The sequence below is a fragment of the Psittacula echo genome (genome assembly GCF_963264785.1).
Source record: "Psittacula echo genome assembly, chromosome: Z".
Classification (NCBI taxonomy): domain Eukaryota; kingdom Metazoa; phylum Chordata; class Aves; order Psittaciformes; family Psittacidae; genus Psittacula; species Psittacula echo.
The window spans coordinates 68196078-68218594 of NC_137742.1; the positions used below are offsets into that span (position 1 = coordinate 68196078).

Consider the following 22517-nt stretch of genomic DNA (forward strand, 5'->3'; position numbering starts at 1 on the left):
AGTTTCTTCTCAAGTTTAAGTGGAACCTCTTGTGTTCCAGTTTGTACCCATTACCCCTTGTCCTATCATTGTTTGCCACTGAGAAGAGCCTGGCTCCATCCTCGTGACACTCCCCCTTTATATATTTATATACACTAGTAAGGTCACCCCTCAGTCTCCTCTTCTCCAAACTATAGAGACCCAGCTCCCTCAGCCTTTCCTCATAAGGGAGATGCTCCACTCCTTTAATCATCTTAGTTGCCCTCACAAGGAAGCTCCAGGAGAGTACAGTAGCCTTTGTGTTACCTCTTACCTCCCAACACACAGGGTCAAAGTCTTCTTTCTGAAGGAGAGGCAGGAAAACTGAAGTGGTCCTTTTAGCCTAGTGACACTTCTCCCAGCTAGCAGCTCAAAGTGTGTGAAGATGGACAGTCAGATGAATGTTCCTGCTCCAAATAATCGAACAAAAAAACCCTAGAAGTGCAAGGTTATCTCACAAAATGTACCTTTATTTATGTGTTAAAAATAGCTTTGTATTGCCTACCCTCCACAGCACCAGTTATCTACATGAAACTCAGTACATAATTCAAAGCACAGATCTACTAGCTGGAAACACCAGTGAACAGTGGGAAGGCAGGAGATACAGTGTTGATACTGAAATATAGTAACAAGGCCACAGATTATCCAGGCCATCTGAATCCAAGTTTGTTAGTTTTTGTCACCCTCCCTTCTTCCCAAAGACCATATACTTCTCATATGAAGACCAAAGCAATAATTTTATATATTGAAACTGAAGTAATTTTAGAGTAGCTGATTTTTTGACAGAATTGGTATTTTTGCTGCAGGTAAGTTCCACATAATTAATTTTCTTCCTTATGAGGCTTAGAAGGTGCTTGGCTCTGAAATGCTAGGCGACTTCATGGCATGGCCATTCACAAGGCTGTTACTGAAACTTGATTCCTTGAGCCAAAGGTAAATCATTGCTGTAGTTGATTGTACTGGAAGAGAAACGAGTATTTAGAGAACAGACTTGGTCACTGAGACAGATCACATAATCCATTTCCTGTGTACAAGGATTCTTATTTCTGTCACTTGTATACAAAAGATTTCTATAAGCAGTTTGCCTGTTTAAAGTTATGAACTGACTACACTGGTTTTCAATATAGTAACTATGTATAGGGAAAGATCACATTCCCCATTATCTCTTCCTTGGTAGATCAAAGTAACACTATTTAATTTCTCACTAGGAGAATGTCCATACAGAAAGAATCAAGGTGGGATTTCTCACATTCGTAAGCCTTTGTGTGAAAACCAAAGTCAGCACAGGTAAATGCTAGGGAGGCCAGCAGAGAGTAGGAATGGTCACCCACTACAGGCTGTCAGATTTATCAGGATAGACACCCAACATGTAGCTAAATCGCCAACCACTGGCAATAGTGGCCCCCACACTGTTTGCTACTTCATGTATTTCCGGACAAGTTTCAGCAATTTATATTTTAGCCAAGTTTGCAATCAGGCAAGAAGGGAATAAAAAGTTGTTTTTGTTTTTGTTTTGTTTTGTTTTTCTTTTTGAGGAACAGCGAGTGAAGAAAGGTCTTTATTTAGACTCTTCAAATAACCTTTCACTAGGAACACAGATGTAAATTCTTGCATGACGAAAAGGCAGTTACACTTACTGTTACCTCACATTTAATGAAGATAACTTCCTATAGTCAAGGATTTATATTGTTTTGAAATTTTACAAGTTTATTTGCAATTTACATTTACTTGGAATTTAAAAAGTTGGTCTTACCAAGTAGATCGTCTCATATAAAGTTTCCATGAATCACTTCCAGATTCTCTTCCCCCACCAGTGTGCTTTTCACCACCTGTAGGAAAAAGGTTATAAATGAAAACTTGAAATTTTTTTGAGCATAGGAATCTGGACTGACTCCAGGTGGTGAGACATTTTATAAAAATTCCTGGGAAAAACTATTCCTTTGCCCTTGTTCTGTATCTGAAATTACCAGAACATCACAACACACAACTCACACAGCAAACTGTTTCCTTATGCTTAATCCAAAAATATCTGCCTGGAGTAGAAAGTCTCATCATGCTGGCACCACAGGATCTTATTTAAAGACATTTTAACATGAAACAAGAGTACAAGAATATGCTGGTTCTTGTATTGTTTAAATGGTAAGGTAAATATTTCTTCGCACCCCCCACCTTCCTTTAGTATATACAAAAAAGAGAAATACAGGCAAAATGTATTCAAAAACTTTCTCACAAATGTATTTCATGCTGTAATTTTTATATGCAAACATACAAACCAAAAATGCTCAAGACTGTTTTAATTAAAAGTCTTTTAAACAGTTTTCCACTCAGCCACATCTCCAAACACATTCAGAACATACTTCTGAGTTACATTCCCTTGATGGTTCGGAGGGGATGATGCATGCAATATTTAAAATCCAAATACAGACATTTTTAAATGCTGAAATGCAACTACTGCTAGTCTATTTCTGGTTTCTGCTAAAGCAGTATAATGAAAAATTAACTTAATTGATTTATTCGGATTTATTGATTTAAAAGGACTGATTAAAACATTGAAAAACAAGATGAGAAGATCTAAATTACACTTGTTTTATAGTGTTAATGATTTATTTTCTTCCAGAGTTGTTAGAAAAACATAAAATCACCCCAACTTTAAAAAAAATAAATAAATAAAAAAAGAAAAAGCCCAAGGAATACCACCAAGTCTCTAGAACTGATGCTGAGGATTTCATCATCAAGAGGGTAAATAAAAAAGCATAAGTAACATACCAAAAGCACCTCCAATCTCAGCTCCACTGGTTGGGATGTTGACATTCACAATGCCACAGTCAGATCCCTTTGGTCTGCAAACAAAGGTAAGGCACAATTACTCCTTAGGATCAGGAAAGGTTGCTTCCCTAAATTGAGAGATACAAAATGCTCAACTAGTATTGTGCATAGGTTTACTAAAGACATGAGAGACTGTGATCTTATGCTTCAGGAAGGTAGAAAAATAATTTAAACTATACCCAAGCCAGCGGAAAATCCTTCCCAAATCCTTGGTAAAGATACTGCTGGAAAGACCTTGTTTTACTTCATTATTCCAGGCAAAAACTTCTTCTTCTTCCTAAAAGGAGCATGTGTCAATGGTTAAACCATGATCATTGAAAGCAAAGCAGTTACAAGGAAACACCGTGAGAAAAAATTCAACGTACTACAGCCATAATGCAAATATTGGAGAAGAGGAGACTGAGGGGTGACCTCATCAATGTTTATAAATATGTAAAGGGTGAGTGTCAGGATGATGGAGCTAGGCTTTTCTCAGTGATGTCCAGTGATAGGACAAGGGGTAATGGGTGTAAACTGAAGCATCAGAGGTTCCATGTGAACATCAGGAAAAACTTCTTTACTGTGAGAGTGACAGAGCACTGGAACAGGTTGCCCAGGGGGGTTGTGGAGTCTCCTACGTTGGAGATATTCAAGGCCCAGCTGGACAAGTTCCTGTGTGATGTACTCTAGGTTACCCTGCTCTTGCAAGGGGGTTGGACTAGATGATCTTTTGAGGTCCCTTCCAACCCTTGGGATTCTGTGATATGGAATGCCACTTGGCAAATACGCACGCACCAAGTCAGGTATAGGATACCTCCACCACTGCACAAAACACACAATCAGTTTTGAGCAACTTGACATGAGCAATAAAAATCTCTTCCTGTACAGACTCTCGACTCCAGTGCTCTTCATCAAAAATGCGTAAATGTAGCTACACATTTACCTCACACAGGCAGGTAACCTATTATAGTGTATATCCTACACTGCAGAACAACACTTCTTAAATTTAACACTTCTTCAAGAGCTGGGACAATTACATGAACATGTCATACATTTGAAACCTCTCTCCTGACTCTTCTGTTAGCATCCTTGACACCTGACTAACTGCCCACTGTAATTTTACCTTAAATTTCAGCACATACAGTATGGGGGCAAATGTCTCAGTGTGGACAACCGGTGCATCATGAGGAAGGCCAGTCACAATGGTTGGTTCAACATAATTTCCAGAGCGATTTATAACCTTCAAAACACATAAAAGAGAAAAAAACTTAGTAAGTTCAAACTAGCATCCTGCTTACTACTAGTGTAGGAGGGGGAACCTTCGCAGTCTGATTACTATAGTTGTGCCTAGCAATCAGAAACAGAAGGTCAGATCATCTGAGTAGATAAATTAAATTTTACTTATGCATTTCCTTTAAGTATTTAAAATACAGAACCATAACTTAGTCTACTAAAGAGACAATCAAATCTCAAAGTCTAGCAGCTGACAAAAACCACTTCCTTTCTCCTGCTTGTAAGTTGATTAGTAAGCTGATTTGAACTTAAAGATATTAAGAATAAAGAAGGTGCCAGTAAAAAACAATTCCCAGAATGTTAAATCCATGATAACGAGACATCCCATACGATAATGACGTGCAACTGGCTTTCCTGAATCTTCAGTGTTTCCTGAAGTTTTATGTTGTGAATCAAAGGGCAGAACAGAATTTTTTTCCTTGTTGTATGTTTGATACTCACCATTTTTATTGCTGTATTTTCACTATCTCCTGCAACTAGGGAGCTGAAAGCCAAAAGCTTTTAGCCATTTCTTGGAGGAGAAAGTAGCTTCCAAGTAGACCCATCTTTACCCTAAATACGAGACTGCAATTCAAACATTCTCAGACTAACTTAACACTCTGCAATGGCTGACAGGATAAACTGAGAGACAATCTTGGCCCAAGCCACCACATAACTGCTTTTTTTTTCCCCTAGAGCACTAAATGCAGCAGAATAAAAGTAAGTCACCTTTCCGCCATAAACCACAGAGCCACCCTGTTGTTTTGCTTGTTCTATTGCTTCAAGGAACATTTTCACTGCTTCTTTGTTATGAAGAGGTCCATATAGAGTGTCAGCTAAAGACAAAAGATACAAAGACACACTTTCAGCATAGCTGCACATGTGTATAATGACATCTTGGGAGTAATTATTTCTCCTGTCCAAGATAAGCAGTATTAGGCTAGATTCTCATCTCCATTCAGTTAGTACTCTAAATGAAACCAGCTATCCCCCCTACCTGATAAACTGCTAAAATTAGATAGCTTTATCTATAATCTCATGTAATTTAATTAGAAAGAATCAAACAGAAACTTGTATTCTAAACCCATGATGCGAAAATAGCTACTTACAATCCCATGGATCACCGATGCGGACCTGGGCATAGGCCTTAGCAAGCTTTGTCACCACATCATCATGGATGCTTGCATGGAGGAACTAAACAAAATGTGGTAAGATGGTTGTAAGACAGCTCAACCTATGTAAGTATTCCTGAAGTATACTGCACTTAGAAGAGGGCTGAATGAAGTGTGGAGATAGTGTTGCTCACATGCAGCAAATCCCAAAGTTAAAAATAAACACACAAGCAAGGCCTCAAAACAGGACCAACACCATGACATGAAGATTAAAAGCTTCAGCATGAAGACAGAAAACAAGCAAAGAAACAAAAACCTGTTTTCATTTGACAAGATATCAGATCAATGGTATTAAAGTGTTCTGTAAACTCTTAAGTATTTCAGGACAAATACTCAAGTCATTTTTACTGCCATAATTCGAGGAATAACTGCCCTTCCTATAGACCCAAAGCTAATCTGCATCAATTTTGACGAATATTTACCCAATCAACCCAACTCCAAAAAAACTAGACATAGGCTGGCACTGTAACACCTTTAAACTTGTTGAAAATGACTGGTTAAAAATTAGTAATAACGTAAGCAGCACACACAAGAGTTGCTTTGCTGAAACCTAAACCCTGAACCAAAATTTGCAGGAGACACATGCAAAGAAGCTCTGGCAATGAAAACAGAGAAATACAGGAAGCATAGAAAGGTTTATTTTCCTGCATTTTAGCAACAGGTACATTTGGAAACACAAAGAAACAGAGATAGAATTACAGTGGAATGACAAACTACCATCTTATTTTCCCATCATATTGATTTTTGACAAACTAAAAATATGCTTCAGAGATTTATTTGTTGCTCTCCATAATATTAGGAATTGTTAGGCATTTTCTGAGCTAATTTGAATTAACTTTGAACTCACAGCTACCCAAGCCAGACAATACACATTTACTCACCAGCCTTCTAGCAGCTGTACACCTCTGACCCACTGTTCCCACAGCAGCAAATAGAGCAGATGGGATGACCAGGTTCAGATCTGCATCTTCAAACACTTACAAAATTTAAAATATGAGCATGTTACTGAAACAAGCAGGCAGTTTGCAATATTTAAGACACTAGACAATATAATAAACTGACATGCTGGTCAAGAAGCATTAGGAATAATCACACTAGCATAGCACTCTAAGATATACAGAAATACCTCAAAACGCATTACTTTGACACCTGTAATTAGACACACACAATTGAAAATAAATGTAGAGCCGAACTACTGAAGAAAGCCTTTTGTAATAAGGCTTGCAAAGAACTGCAGCTTCAATTTAATTTAAGAAACTACAAGCAATTTCTTGCCATCTCTTCACCTTGTCCTTCTCCCACTGAGAAGTCTAGCAGTGTAAAGAAACAATGGTAAAGTGTATCCACGTAGCATGCAGAAAAAGTAGCTAAAACACACAGGTATACAGTAATGTAAAATATAAATCAGCTAAACAATTCATCTGGCTAGAAGACACTGGGATGTCTGAAGAGGAGGTAGCATGCATAAGCCTCATTAGATCCCCGAAATATCACTCAGCTTCACCAGTCCTACATGATTCTCTAAGTGTCCAAAATAACTACTAAACTTGCAGTGAAGTCCAAACAGTTTATGCCATCATTCTAAATCAATTCCAGAAAAAGAAGACTTTCATGCGAAAAAGGAAATAATTTCCTAACTATATAGCATGTTTATGCTACTAGCTTCAAAGCAGCACAGGAAAAAAGAAAGACCTCCTCAAATGTGATTTTTAAAAAACCTTAATATTTTAGATAGGCAATTACATTTGTTTAGAATATAAGAAAGATGAAACAGAAGGCTCCAAAACAGCAATTTAGGTATTTATGTAGCTTATGTTTTCTTTCTGTCATATTGCTCAGCTTCACAGTATCTATGTTATGTTTATCTGAGAACTATATCGTACCCTAAGCTATTTAAACCTGTAAAATGTGCTACTAAAATAAATACCTTCATGCTTGGCTTTTCAGTACCGTGTCTTAAGACTCTGTATGTATGTACTTTTATTATAAAAGTCTAAAAATGTGTTCATAAAATTGCAACTATCCTAAAATCAAGTTTATTTAGCATTGTCCACATCCCATTACTGAAGCTTACTGCTTTTCTCATTCTCTTCTTCACTTCAACAGTGAACACATAAGAGCTTAAACTTTCATTTTTAAACTTAAAACACTATCCCCCCACAACACTGAAGACAGAAAAAAACCCCCAACATTCTAGTACATACTTTTTAAAACCCATTGTGGAAAAAAGAAGAGGGAAAAAGGGACAATTTTCTACAAACATCTGTATATGAACTTCCAAATATCATCTATGCGACTAGATTTCTTTAGTGCCCATTACCAATAATGGCATTGTTTCCTCCCAGTTCCAGCAGACTTCGACCTAATAAAAACACACAAGACAAGTTATGGCATACCACATGTATTCACCTCACCTCACTGAGTGAGGTCACTTCTACCTAGAGCTAAGTTACCATTAAATAAATTTTCCTGGATAGACAAAAAGTTTTAGGCATCTCAGTCAACTAATCACTCTAGCCGAAGGAGAAAATTACCCTGAATCTGTCACATATTGTGAAGGAAGATACCTGGACAGCAGTTATGGCAGAAGGAATCTTTAAAAAACTAGGCAAAAATAGCACTGCAAAGAAAAAGATGAAAATAGAAGAAGGTGCAGCATAAATAGTATGATGTAGACAAAGAAGACGAGCAGGTGCTATAAAGATCAAAATGCATACATAAAACTTAACGAGGCTTATTTGTTAACTGTTTTACTTCAAATCTGAGAGAAAGAAATGCCATCTACTTCTGGGTGAACATTTGCAATCTGTTGGGGTTTTTTTTATTATTATTTTTACACTCCATCTATGAACTTCAAACATATAAAATAAGAAAATCCTGTTCTCAAGGTTTTCTGTTTAATACTAAAAATTCAGAATTCAGCAGCTCTGCATGGACTCCTGCATGTACACTTCTAAACATCTGCAACAAAACCAGCACCTCAAAAATCATACCTTTTCTCCTGCATTTATAAGGAGTAAAAGATGAAAGGGTGTTTCTCCACAAACACATTACCAAAAGGCCATAGGCCCTGGCAAATCTCCACACAGTTATTTTCATGGACACCACCTCCCTCACCACACCCCAAATCCAGTGTCGGATCACAGATTTGTGGATATCCTGGGAAAAAAGTCAAGTTGTGACAGAACTGACTGAAAAATGCAGTATCTACCTCTGAGCTGTTTCAATACCCTATTTCCACCAAGTTAAAAATTAAAAAGGTAACACAAGAGGTAAGTGAAACAAGCTGTTATTTTAAAATCTTATGGGGCTTCCCTGACTTTCCCAATCATGGAAAGAAACAGAGATCCCACACACTCACCAAATCTCTCCTGAACCATAAGTGCTACTTGCTTGCCCACTTTCGTGCTGCCAGTGAACGACAACAGGTCCATTCTCTCATCCTTTGCCATTGCTGTCCTGCACAATGGGAAACGTACTACCATGTTCAATGGAACAGCTGGAAAAGCTCCTTGCATCTTCTATAAACCAACTTCAACTAGTGAGATCTTTGAAAATCATAGCAACTTCTTTGAAAACACCATGTGAGTGAGTGAACAGACAGCAGTAAAGTTGCTTCTTCATCAGAAAAGAGGAACAAGGCTGTTTCCCTCCTCCTTTTCAGACAATAAGATCATCTCCTGTACTAACTTTGCAATTCAATCTAAAGTACACCGTGAGATCAGTTCCAATAGTTATGTTCCCTAAGAAAACATGCATACCTATGACTTACCACGTTTGTTTCTCCTGAAATGCTCAAAAGATACATCTGAATATCCATTTGTACTGTAAACTATCTCATTGTAATAAGCAAACAAAACAATTTGATTTGTACAGCTTCCAAGCACAAGTATGCTTCTATGAGCAAGTGCAGAGTCCTATGTGAGTATGGAAAATGGGGAAGTATCCACGAGTGTTCCAAAAGCCCAATGGGCTAAACTTGAAAACTCCTAAGAACACGATGAATGGAATTTAATATTAGCTGCATTCTTTGGGTATAAGAACATTTGGAAGTAGCATATAAACTCAGTCATGTCTCTTCAATAAGTATCTGATAAGTTATTTATTAGCCACTGATCTCACAACAGCAAGTAGAAGTACATAATATGCTTACAGCAGGGTCAAAATTTCAAACCAGATAAAAACGATGGTAACAGGTACGTGCACATCCTAGGAACTCCTGGAGATCAGAAAAACTTTACAAGAAGTACCTCAAAGAATATTCTTTACCCTACATACATCTTCACAAAACACAAGAAATGTTACCTACCCAATGTCTGCTCCACCACAAACCAGAGAACAGATTGCTCCAGGCACTTTATTATCCTCCAAGACTTTGGCAATTATTCTAGAACCAAAGATATAAAAATATCAGAGATCTCTGAGAGGTGCATATAATAGCAATGCACTGTTAAAACCATTCTTCATGCATATGAAGAATCTACAGATTTTTAAAAAGCAGGAGTCTTGCAGTTAACTGACATGTAATTTGTACAATACATAAGTCTCATCAAGGAGTTTTGTGTTACAATCATAGCTCACAGTGAAGTAAAACTCTAAAATATATTTATTACGTGTCCACACAACCAGCACAGACAAGCATTAGATAGGCATGTAAAAACCTTGGCCATACAGTCTTTCACCATCAGAAAGAGACATTTATGTACCTTCATGAAGCTACGTAAAATACTTTAAAGTAATTTCAGGCCAGTGTTCTCAGGAGTTAATATTAAAGCTATAAGAGTTAATAATTATTTTAAAGGGGACTATTTATATTTAGCATTTAAAAATAAATGCTATTTGTAGTACATAATGGATAAGTATTTAAAATGCTAATATAACAAGCAAAGTAACAGTAAACCTAGAGCAAACATCATTAGAGATTTATTCTTCGGGGTTCTTCTCCCTTTTATCAAGAATGAGTTTTGAACCCTGGAAATGCATGCTAAAACATTACAAGGTTTGGGTAATACAAATCATGTGAAGGCATCTTCAGGATATAGGTCTACACAACCAGCCAGAAGTAGTTACCAAGAGGCTGGTGCTGATGTTGGGCTGAGACTCTCAAAAAAAAAGGGATTATTCTGAAACATGAGTGCATGATCAAAGGAAGCTGAATTTCATGAGCAATTCATCTTCTACAAGGAAGCAAACCACATAACTACCCCTATGTCAGCAGAAGTACAGACCTTGGTCATAGAAGAAACTAGCCAGCAGTACAGTTAACATCCCATATATACCACTGCTTCTTAAGTGACAAGGGGAAAGCAGTTCTTCTGACCACTAAGCACTACCTCGAACACAAAAGATGTTTAAAAAGCAAAACAGAAAGCAAATAAACCAGAGCTCACTTTGTAACAGCAACACTAATGAGGGATGTTGTCGGAGCGCCCTTCCTAACGAGGAGGAAAAAAAAAAAAAAAGAAAGACATTATTTATTTTCTTTTCAATTCTTTGAGAATAAGAAATAATTCAAATATTAATTCAAATATGCAATTTTTATGGTATCTGAAATACAGTACTCTTTGGTTAGGCTTTTTTGCAGGTGTGTGTTAAGACAGGAACTAAAATATTTCCACAGCTGACCATTCAGAGCTTCTACTCATATCCACATGAACAAGGCTTATGCCAGACATTAGAGTGAATGAAAGCAAAATGAAGATAAATTAAAGCGAAGCCGGAGTTGGGAGGTGAAGTAAAGCTACTTACTTAATCTTTTAATTTTAGCTGTATCAATTCTGAAAATATTAACTGTTTGCTACTTGCTAACTTGCACTGCTGCAAGACCTAAACCTCGATTCTGTATTAACTGGCTAAGTCCTGGACAGGTCTGAATCTCAATATGTCATAAAAGAGGTTACCACAAAAAACAACAAAGCTTTTTAACTACAAGTGAACCTAAAAATATACAGAAATTAAGCCTATATGAGACAGATTCAAATACACAGAAACACCAGACATTTGATTTCATGCTTAACATAATCACCCTCTCATTTTAAAGTACTGTTAATACACTGGAGTCCTGTATCTTACCAGAGGCAAGCGTTTCCACAGATCATTGCAATTGCACTGTTCCACCCATAAACTGCTACAGGGAAGTTGAAGGCTGTGATAATTCCTACTAAGCCAACAGGGTTCCACTGCTCTATAAGGACATGGCCAGGTCCTGAAAGCAAAGACACAACATAAGGCAATTTGCATCTATTCACTGTTTTGATTTTTACAAAGAAACCATGTAAACAATGTGGCTAGCACCACTGCTCTGTCCATCAGAACAGTAGCTTGTTAAGAGCTCTATTACATATGCTCTGCAGCTTACTGAAACAAGGTCTGCTAGATGTCCAGAGCCTCCACTAAGAGCAGCAAGAGCCACTGAGGGAGCCTCAAGTCTTCCTCAAGTCCTCGACAGGACTTGCCCAGGAGCCGGCAGTTCAACTGACAAGAGCAGCTGACTCACAGGGGACGGAGTCAGGAGGAGCAGCACAAGCCCCGACGGTTAAAACCCGGCCACAGGGAACGCAAGTGACCAGGAGGGCAGCGAGGCAGTTCACATGAGCAGGCAAGCAGGATGGTGAGTACTCGCCGTATGACCAGGGCCCGGTCTGAGAGTTCTGCTCTAACTGCTCCGGCAGTGGCCAGCGTAGGCACTCAGACAACGCCGATGAGAGGGGAGGCTGCAGCGCAGACCTCGGAGTGTAGAGAGTGCCTGCACTGGTCTTGTGAGGAAAGGGTGCACAATGGGCAGGGCTGCACTTGGTGCTCCCTGGTGGAGGTCCTCCTGCAGCAGGTGGCTGAGCTGCAGAATGCTATTAATAGACTGCAAGATGTCAGGGAAGCTGAGAGGAAACAGGACTGCTTGTTCCAGGCCCAAACTGTGCAGGGGCTTCAAGCGTCCCCTGTAGTTCATGGAGGAAAGAAGGAGGCTGTTAACCCAGGAAACTGGGAAACATCAAACAAAAACAAAAACAAAAACAAAAACAAAAAAAAAAAAAAAAAAAATGGAGGAAGAGGACAATTAAAAGCAAGCAGCTTCCTCCTAAATCTGTTGTCCTCACCCAGAACCACTTTGCTGTCCTGCAGGGAGCTGATGAGGAAACACACTCTCACCAGAAACAACCAGCTGATGCACTGCCAAAAAAGATCTCTACTGGTGCCACCAGGAAAAAGCGGCGGGTTGTAGTAGTGGGGGACTCTACTTTGAAAGGAACAGAAGCACTCATCTGTCGGCCTGACTCAGCCTCAAGGGAGGCGTGTTGCCTACCAGGGGCAAGGATCAGGGATGCTGCAGAGAGGCTGCCTGATCTAGTAAGCCCCACTAGCTATTACCCTCTTCTAGTGATCCATGTGGGTGCTAGTGATACAGATAGCAGTAGACTGGAGAACATCAAGAAGAACTACAGAGCCCTGGGAGAAGTGGTTAGAGGCTCTGGAGCTCAGATTGTCTTTTCGTCAATTCTCCAGGATACAGGGGAGGACCCCAAACAGGCTAGGACGATTAGCCAGGTTAATAAATGATTAGAAGGGTGGTGCCATAGTTAGGGGTTGGGTATCTAGAACAACATGGGACCCAAGTTTGTAGGCCAGGTATACTGGGGGCTGGTGGAGCTTAGCTGACAACGAAGGGGAAGAGCGGTTTTGGTAGGAGGCTTGCCAAACTGGTCAAGAAAGCTTTAAAATACACGTGTTGGGGGAGGGGGGCATTGTTCCATCCCAACACACCCGGTCAGTTGCCAACACCGACAATAAATGCTCAGAACAATGCAGAGATATTCCACCTGCTCCAGCCAATGAGCTGGCTTCATTTGGAGCTCAGCTCAGATGCCTCCATACAAATGCCTGTAGCATGGGGAACAAACAAGAGGAATTAGAGATGTGTGCACGTCTACAGGGATATGATATAGTAGGTATCACAGAAGCATGGTGGGATGGATCCTAAGACTGGAGTGTTGGAATAGAAGGTTACAGGCTCTTTAGAAAAGATAGGCCCGGCAGGTGGGGAGGGGGAGTTGCTATTTCTGTTAGGGATAGACTGGAGAGTATGGAACTCTGTCTGGGGATGGGTGAGCAGTCGACAGAGAGTTTGTGGGTCAGGGTAAAAGGGAGAACAGCGATGGGAGACATTACTGTGGGGATCTGTTACAGACCACCTAACCAAGAGGAATCTGTGGATGAAGCACTCTACAGACAGACAGGAACAGCCTCATGCTCGCAGGCCCTTGTTCTCATGGGAGACTTCAACCACCCCGATATCTGTTGGAGTGAAGGTACGGCCCGGCACAAGCAATCCAGGAGGTTCCTCGATTGTGTGGAAGACAACTTCCTTCTGCAAGTAATAGAGGAGCCAACAAGTAGAGGTGTCACGCTTGACCTCGTGCTCACCAACAGGGAAGGGCTGGTTGAAAATGTGACACTCCAGGGCAGCCTTGGTTGCAGTGCTCATGAGATGGTTGAACTAGAGATCCTCAGGACAGTGAGAAGAGTTTTCAGCAAGTTCACTGCTCTGGACTTCAGGAGAGCAGATTTTTGCATCTTCAGGAACCTGCTTAGTCAGGTTCCATGGGATACAGCCCTAGAGGGCAGGGGGGCCCAAGACTGTTGGATGATATTCAAGGATCACCTACTGCAAGCTCAGGAGTGTTGCTTCCCAACTAGAAGGAAGTGCAGCAGGAGGCCAAAAGACATTCCTTGGATGGATAAGGAGCTGCTGAGGAAACTTTAGGGGAAAAAAGAGGCTTATAAAAGGTGGAAGCAAGGACAAGCAGCCTGGGAAGAATACAGGGATGTTGTCCAGGAAGCTTGGGACCAGGTTAGGAAAGCTAAGGCCCAGTTAGAATTAAACTTGGCTAGGGATGTTAAGGATAACAGGAAGGGATTCTATAGGTACGTAGCGAATAAAAGACAGATGAGGGACAATGTAGGCCCCCTCCGGAAGCTATCAGGAGAACTGGCTACCCTGCATTTGGAGAAGGCTGAGGTTCTTAATGACTTTTTTGCCTCGGTCTTCACTGGCAAAGGCTATGACCACACCACCCAGGTCCTGGAAGGCAGATGCAGGGACTGTGAGAATGAAGACCCTAGGCCCACTGTAGGAGAGGATCTGGTCTGAGACTATCTTAAGAACATGAATGTACACAAGTCCACGGGACCTGATGAAATCCATCCGCAGGTCCTGAAGGAGCTGGCAAATGAAGTTGCTAAGCCACTGTCCATCATATTTGAAAAATCATGGCAGTCAGGTGAAGTTTCCAATGACTGGAAAAAGGGAAATATAACCCCCATTTTCAAAAAGGGGAAAATGGATGACCCAGGGAACTACAGATCAGTCAGTCTCACCTCTGTGCCTGGCAAAATCTTGGAGCAGATTCTCCTGGAAGGCACGCTAAGGCATATGAAAAACAACAAGGTGGTTTGTGACAGCCAGCATGGCTTCACTAAGGGGGAATCCTGCCTGACCAATCTGGTGGCCTTCTATGATGGGGCTATGGAACTGACAGACAGGAGTAGAGCAGTTGACGTCATCTGCCTGGACTTGGGCAAAGCGTTCGACACTGTCTCACACAGCATCCTTGTCTCTAAATTGGAGAGACATCAAGTTGATGGGTAGACCACTCGGCGGATAAAGAACTGGCTGGATGGCTGCATGCAAAGAGTTGTGGTCAATGGCTCAATGTCCAGCTGGAAACCAGTAACAAGTGGTGTCCTTCAGCGGTCGGTGTTGGGACCAATATTGTTCAACATCTTTGTCGGTGACATGGACAGTGGGATTGAGTGCACCCTCAGCAAGTTTGCCGATGACACCAAGTTGTGTGGTTCGGTTGATAAGCTGGAGGGAAGGAATGCTATCCAGGGGGACCTTGACACACTTGTGAGGTTGGCTGATGCCAACCTTATGAAGTTTAACCATGCCAAGTGCAAGGTCCTACACCTGGGTTGGAGCAATCCCAGGCACAGCTACAGGTTGGGCAGAGAAGAAATTCAGAGCGGCCCTGTGGAGAAGCACTAGAGGGTGTTGGTCAATGAGAAAATGAACATGAGCCGGCTTCAGTGTATGCTCGCAGCCCAGAAAGCCAACTGTATCCTAGACTGCATCAAAAGAAGCATGACCAGCAGGTCAAGGGAGGTGATCCTGCCCCTCTATTCTGCTCTTATGAGACCTCACTTGGAGTATTGTGTACAGTTCTGGTGTCCTCAACATAAAAAGGACATGGAACTGTTGCAACAAGTCCAGAAGAGGGCCACGAGGATGATCAGGGAACTAGATCACCTCCCCTATGAAGATAGGCTGAGAAAGTTGGGGCTGTTCAGCCTGGAGAAGAGACGGCTGCGTGAGGACCTCATAGCAGCCTTCCAGGATCTGAAGGGGGCCTATAAGGATGCTGGGGATGGACTATTCATTAGGGACTGTAGTGACAGGACAAGGGGTAACAAGTTAAAACTTAAACAGGGGAAGTTTAGATTGGATATAAGGAAGAAGTTCTTTACCGTAAGGGTGGTGAGGCACAGGAATGGGTTTCCCAGTGAGGTTGTGAATGCTCCATTCCTGGCAGGGGTCAAGGCCAGGTTGGACACAGCCTTGGGTGTCATGGTTTAGTGTGAGGTGTTCCTGCCCATGGCAGGGGGGTTGGAACTAGATGATCTTAAGGTCCTTTCCAACCCTAACTATTCTATGATTCTATTTGGAAAAAATCTAACAACATGCAATACGAATTTTTTACTATTTAAACTACTCAGTTAACAGAATAGCAATTGCTTGCTGATCAGTAACTGACAAAAACGTCTCCTATTTCTATGTACACTATTGAACTTTTTACATACTTTCTGCCAGCACCTTCATTAACTAAGAAATCAGAGCATCTAATACTTCAAGGAGTGGAGAGAAAATCTATTGCCTCTCTTGCTACATGCCACAGGCTAGGTACATCATTAGATGGTGCTTCCGCCTACGAGCATTATCTGTTCCTAGACAACATGCTCCCTAAATAACTCCCAGAACAGAGATTTGCTGTACTACATCACTGTATGTTTAAGACACATTTCCATCTCTCCATCTGCAGTCAAAAAAAAAACCAAACCAAACTCAAAACCAACCATAAAACCAAACCAAACCAAAAAAAACCCACAACCAACTAATCAAAAACAGCACCCCCCCCAAAAAAAAAAAAACCAAAACACAAAAAAAAACCCCAATAACAACAAAAACACAACATACAGAAATACTTACTTTCTGATGGCAAAATAGGCCCACCAATCATTCGGGACAAACCAACAGCATAGTCGCAGACATCAACATACTCCTGCACCTCCCCAACACCCTCAACAAAAATCTTTCCCATTTCCAAAGAGACCTGAAAAAAATACGAGCAAAACCAAAGTTTTTGGTTTTCTTTTTTCTTTTTTTTTTTTTTAATTCCCTTACATCCCAAATACATTTCTCTCCCACTAATATCAGGTATATTTGTACACCAAATAAAATTTAATATTTTTTTTTCATTAGAAGAGATTCACCTCCCCCTCAGTTATTCACAGCTTAGAGAATGAACATGGTTCCAATAGGATTCCAAAAGGAGGAAATTAGAAGAGAAAATTAACGAACAGAGGAAATGAAAAATGATCTACTGACAGGAGTATCCTACAGTAATGAGGTTTATAGGTTGAGATCACTGGAACACTGAATTTCTATCAGGGCATTTGCATATATTGTGGACCAGGCATGGAATAAATTGGAAAAGAGGGACTACTCTGCTCCAGCAAAAGAAAATGGTCATTTACATTTTTCATAAGCAAACTACTTATTTTACAACATCTCAAAGCGAGTTTCAGACAGTGCTGAAGAAAGTCTACACATCTTCAGTATTTCAGCAAACTGGGATATTCAGGATCAATATCCTTTTTTTTTAGCTGAAGTCAATCCTAAACTATGTACTTCTGCTAAAAGCATGTTAGAGGCATAGAGATTATCAATGGGAATAAGATGGTATTTGAAGACATTTTCCTCCAAAAGTGAGAAAATTCATTAACTTAGTTATTAAGAAGTCACCCATTTACCCTCATTTAATTTTACAATCATGCTCTGATATCTAGGTGCAACTTCCATGCCAGTATCACCTACCGGTTTAAACTGTTGACTGTTCTTTGAAAAAGGTGTTAAGTGAGGAAGAGGGTTTGAAGGATTGCCACAAAACTTTAATCCCCATATAAAAGTTAAAATAAAGGTGACTAAAAGTATTTCTAGGTATTTCTATGATGCCTGTGGTCATCTTGAGACAGAAAGATTAGCCCTTATCTGTGACCAGAAATGGAGAGACATCAGGCATATTTACTAAGAAACAGTGGTAAGTCTCTAAGTGCAGTAGAGATGCATCTAGATACCTGGCAAGAACATTGTCAGGCAAGGCTGGAAATTTGCAGTAGCATATGAAAGGGTGAGTTGCCATACAGTTCCCTTTTACATAAAGCCAAGAAAAGTCCTAAAATCTAGATGCTTACTGCACAGTTTTCACCCTTAAGTTCACGCCCTAATCTGAAAGAGCTAGACTGACATATCTGTTTGAGGAAATGAGAAAAATGCTCTGGCAATAAGCAACAAGTTTTGTCCAAGGAAAATACAGCAAACCTCTGTCTGTCCACACTCACTAGGGAAACTGTGCCATTTTTTAATATAAAAGTACATTAGCACTCTAATTCCACTACAGAAACTGTGCTGAGGAGACAACATCACGGGAAACTGCAGAATAAAGTTTTGTAGGTTAACAATATGGGCTTGGCTACACATAGGTATTCACTGAAAACTGTTTCTGAATAGCAGCACATACAGGCAAGCACTGTAAAGGAAAGTGGCAAGTCCCGCTCTTGTATCCTTTTCTTCCCTAGCAACTGGCAAGTGTTTTAAAGAAGCAGTCCTTCAACCTTTATGTCCTGCAAAGCACTGCAAGAAGATCTCCTTAAGACCATCTCACCTTCTGAAGCCTTACATCTCCACATGTCAGTTCACAAAATCCTGTGGATGTCCAGAAAGAGCTCAAGGTTAAAAGCTCTGTGTTGGAGTAAGGTCTTTTTCAGGACACTTGCAGTATTAGACAGTGCCCTATCTGACAGGCTGGTGGGAAAGCAGGGCAAGGGCTGTAACACTCCTCCTAGAGTACAGGCTCAGAATGAATTACAATTTTTTTGCTATTATATATTACCATCTTCAGTGTAGGATGCCAGAATGCAACCTTACTTTTTTTTTTTTTTTCCCCAGTTAAGATTTCTTTAGGCAAGCTAACAAAACTAACAGCATTTTAACAATTACTAAAGTTAGTATCGCAGAATGGCAAGTTACAGAAATATAAGAAAAACAGTTTTGACCCCTCCCACCCACCGCCCCCCCCCCCGAAGTTAAGCAGCTTCTTAGAACACCTTACCAAGCTTCCCAGAACTTTGATTTTTTGTCTCAGGGCATCACCAATCTGTCGCACTATTTCTCCACGCTTTGGTGCAGGGATCTAGCCAAAGCAAAAGAAAACAGAAGCTACTTCAGATTGAACATCTGTGACTTCTGCTGCACATACACACTGCTAGTTTTCCACCCCTGCAACACGATACCACTGATTGCTGTGCTTTTCGCTCTATCTTCCCAAGACACTGTTACTTTTTTCATGCACACTGCCTTACTAAAACTGTTTCCTGCCTCACAGAGACTGATAACACTGCACACATTTGTGTCCATTCAAGACTTCAGTTCCACTGAATATTGCCAGAAGCATTCAGATTATTAGTTCTGCTACTTACGTTAAGTTACATTACCACAATGCACCCAAACAATCAGCTGCACCTCAAGAAACAAGCAACAGTGTTCTCCCAGGAAAAAGCACGTAGCAACGCAAAGTTAAACACACCCACAGGGATAATTTGCTTGCAACAAGTTTTCTGAACTTCAGCAGATGTGTTGGCAATGGCTTACAGGCACAAACCTAAGTGAACTTGCCAGGCTTTTCGAAGCAAACGTTTTCCGCAAGCCAATGTCCTCACCTCTGTACATCAGTGGTAACATACACAAGTTGTCTGGGTTTGTTTGTTGAGGTCCGTATTGCAGATTTTTGCTTTAATGCAACATACACAATATGAACATGTTTTTACACTTCCACCTGACAGGACAATTTAATGCGCTTTACCTGCCAGAGATATGTTACAAAAGAGAAGTCTCTGTTAACTTACATCAGCCCAGACCTTCCATGCCTCCTTAGCCTTCTTTACTGTTTCTTCATAATCCTCCAAACTAGCCTACATGGAGAAGCATGTCAAAGAAAAGGTTAGGGAAACCAAAACCCTAAAACAAATGCCACAGAAAAGCTTCTGCATCCAGCTCAAGACAGTTCTAGTGGGTAGTACTGCACTACAGAATACACACTTTCACATTAAGTTTACATCCTCACAATATGGTGTGTTGAGCTGCTTGAAGTTACTGTTGAGGAAAAACATATGTGCTGCCTGAACAAAATAAAAATAGAGTGAGCAGATGACAAGGATGACAAGACGCTCCACACAGGATGGAGGCTGTAAGGGAGGCATCATATGTAAATTCACATATCTCCTTTTATCTTGGATACTACTACTACTACTAACAGTACTAGGCAAAGGCTGTGAGTACTGGCCTACTCCACCAGCCTCACTAGGCATCAACAGCTAATCGAATCCCAGCATACCAAAGAAGTAGGTTAGAGCCATAGCACTATTCTCAAGACAAAAAAGTTCACAAATTCACCACTTAGTGCCACGTCGCTCTTGTTCACACCTCCCCTGGGAACTGCTCTACCGAATGGCCACAAGCCATCCCTACTCTGCAAGGCGAAACAAAGAAAATAGGCCCTCGTTCGTCCCAGTAGTAGCTACAGTGCGGAGGGAGAGGGGAGGAGGGGAGGTATAACAGCCTGGTTTTCTTACCCGAAAAGCCACACACCATCCGAGCAACGGTGAGCCTCACCGCCGGCCTCAGGGCCCAAAAATCCACGGCCCCTGCGGGTCTGTGCCTCCTGCCGGCCTGGGCGACGGCGAGGAGCACCCTCCTCAACAGCCCTTTCGGACGCCCCCCCCGCCCGAACGGGCCCCGCTCACCTGCCGGACGCTAGCGATGGGTTCGTTGTTGGCGGGGCAGAAGGTCGTCACCACCTAGAGCAGAGCGGAGCGAGCAGCGGAGGCGGGTCAGTACCCAAGACTCTGCCGCGGCCCCACCCTCTCCTCCCCGTGCCCCAGAGCCTGCTCCCCGCCACAGGCCGGGTCGCCGCCCGCACCTGCCCGCGGCCGCCCCAGCGCCCGTTGTAGACGCCCGGGTTCTCCTCCTGAAGGCCCAGCTCCCGCAGCCAAGCGTAGTCGGGCTGGTTGACCAGCAGAGTAGACATGGCGCCTGCCGCGACCCCGGCCCGCACCGGCAGCAGGGCGACAGCAGCGCGGCTCAACCGCAGCATCTCTGAATGCTGACGGAAGGGGCGGGCACAAGCGGTTATGCGCTCCCCGCCTCCCTGTCCACAGAGGCGATTGGTGGAGGTGCTGCGGCGCCACCCTGCCGGGCCCTGCCCCCTGCTGCTTGCCTGCCCCCTGCCTCCTGCCTGCCCCCTGACCGCTGCCTGCCCCCTTCCTGCCTGGCGCCTGCCTGCCGCATGCCCTCTGCTGCCTGCCCGCCCCCTGACCGCTGCCTGCCCCCTTCCTGCCTGGCGCCTGCCTGCCGCATGCCCTCTGCTGCCTGCCCGCCCCCTGACCGCTGCCTGCCCCCTTCCTGCCTGGCGCCTGCCTGCCGCATGCCCTCTGCTGCCTGCCCGCCCCCTGACCGCTGCCTGCCCCCTTCCTGCCTGGCCCCTGCCTGCCGCATGCCCTCTGCTGCCTGCCCGCCCCCTGACCGCTGCCTGCCCCCTTCCTGCCTGGCCCCTGCCTGCCGCATGCCCTCTGCTGCCTGCCTGCCCCCTGCCTGCTGCTTGCCCCCTTCCTGCCTGCCGCCTGCCCCCTTCTTGCCTGCCCTCTGCCTGCTGCCTGTCCCAGCCCACCGTGGGTGGGAGGCAAGTAAAGTGGAGCCCAGCTGGCACAGAGTTCCAGATCCCCCCTTCCTGCTTACCCTCAAGGACCACCACACACTCCCATGGGCAGAGGGTCTCCCAGTCAAGTATTTCTAATTGCAGGATAAAATTGGAGCACACAGGCATCAAAACAGGTGGGAAATGTAGCTATCCTTACTGAACAAAGAGGCAGTAATAATAATGAATGATGATAATATGGAGGAGTATGCATTACTCTTTTCATTCTTTAAATACCATGCTTGAATCTCAGTGAGAAGACGTGGCTTCTCCTCCTAGGCTGGCCACTTGCCCACACTCCAGTGTTTGTGATTTTACAATCTTCTTATGTCTCTCTTCCTGTGTACATGGCTAACACACTTACCTCACTTGATATGCACTCATCTTGCAAACCTGCAAGCGTTTTTTATCCCATATTTTTAAACTTCAGAGGCTTTAAAAATTTAGAGGACTTTTTATGATCAAGAAATATTGTTTGTTTTCAGCAATGCAATGTTTTCTGAATGACCAAACCAACAAGGAATAAACCCCAAGACTGAGCTTTAAGTGTCTTAGCACATACTTAAAGGAAAGAAGAAAAATATTACTGATCTCAAAAATGCCATAATTTATGTTTTGGTTTCCACAACCATGCTTTTTTTCTTCTGTGGATTGTATTACCTATAAATAATTTGCTTTTTAAGAAACAGTTGTTCAAGTAATTTTTTTGAATGAAAAGTATCTTTGGGTGATGTAACCATAGTAGTGTTATAAATTAGTCTGGCAACATTCAAGAGCTGAATATGCCGTTGGCTTCACTGCATGCAAGATCAAATTGTCGCTTGCACAAGGAAACCAGGATTGGATACCATAAAGCTTTTATCAAAAGGCAGCAATCCATTCACCTTTGAGGGGAATATATAAAGAATCTTGAGCAAAAGCAACCCAAAAGAGAAATTAGTACATCTGAAAGGCAGAACTCCTTTTAAGCAGGGGGATGATACCTTTCGCCTGCCTGGAGAACAAATGCCATCAAGAGAACAGCAGTGCAGCCTTTCTTCCACTGCTCTGACACCATGCTTTTACAGCCTTGACCTCAAGCTATCCTACCAGTGCTGTGGTAGATCAGTCCCCAAAGCTGTTCATCATAAGGTAGCAGAGCCTACCCAAAACCTGATAGATAGGTGTC

At 42.2% G+C, this 22517-nt stretch overlaps 1 protein-coding gene across 2 annotated transcripts; it reads right to left on the reverse strand.

The window, feature by feature from the left end:
* Positions 1 to 922: 922 nt before the first annotated feature.
* On the reverse strand, positions 923 to 20716 carry ALDH7A1 (aldehyde dehydrogenase 7 family member A1; the record flags this gene model as incomplete). Of its 2 annotated transcripts, XM_080638033.1 has the most annotated exons (18): positions 20576 to 20716; positions 20400 to 20453; positions 19503 to 19568; positions 18710 to 18790; positions 16528 to 16651; positions 11340 to 11472; positions 10658 to 10702; positions 9577 to 9654; positions 8629 to 8726; positions 7588 to 7629; positions 6149 to 6243; positions 5205 to 5289; positions 4825 to 4931; positions 3947 to 4063; positions 3024 to 3121; positions 2785 to 2858; positions 1772 to 1847; positions 923 to 977 (listed from the first exon to the last, which is right to left on the reverse strand). In XM_080638033.1, the coding sequence occupies exons 1-18, from the start codon at positions 20681 to 20683 to the stop codon at positions 923 to 925; spliced, it is 1536 nt and encodes a 511-aa protein (XP_080494159.1). In that variant the 5' UTR covers positions 20684 to 20716. The 2 variants fall into 2 exon arrangements, with proteins under 2 accessions (XP_080494159.1, XP_080494158.1); XM_080638032.1 differs by lacking the exons at positions 4825 to 4931; positions 5205 to 5289 and having other exon boundaries at positions 20576 to 20695.
* Positions 20717 to 22517: the final 1801 nt, after the last annotated feature.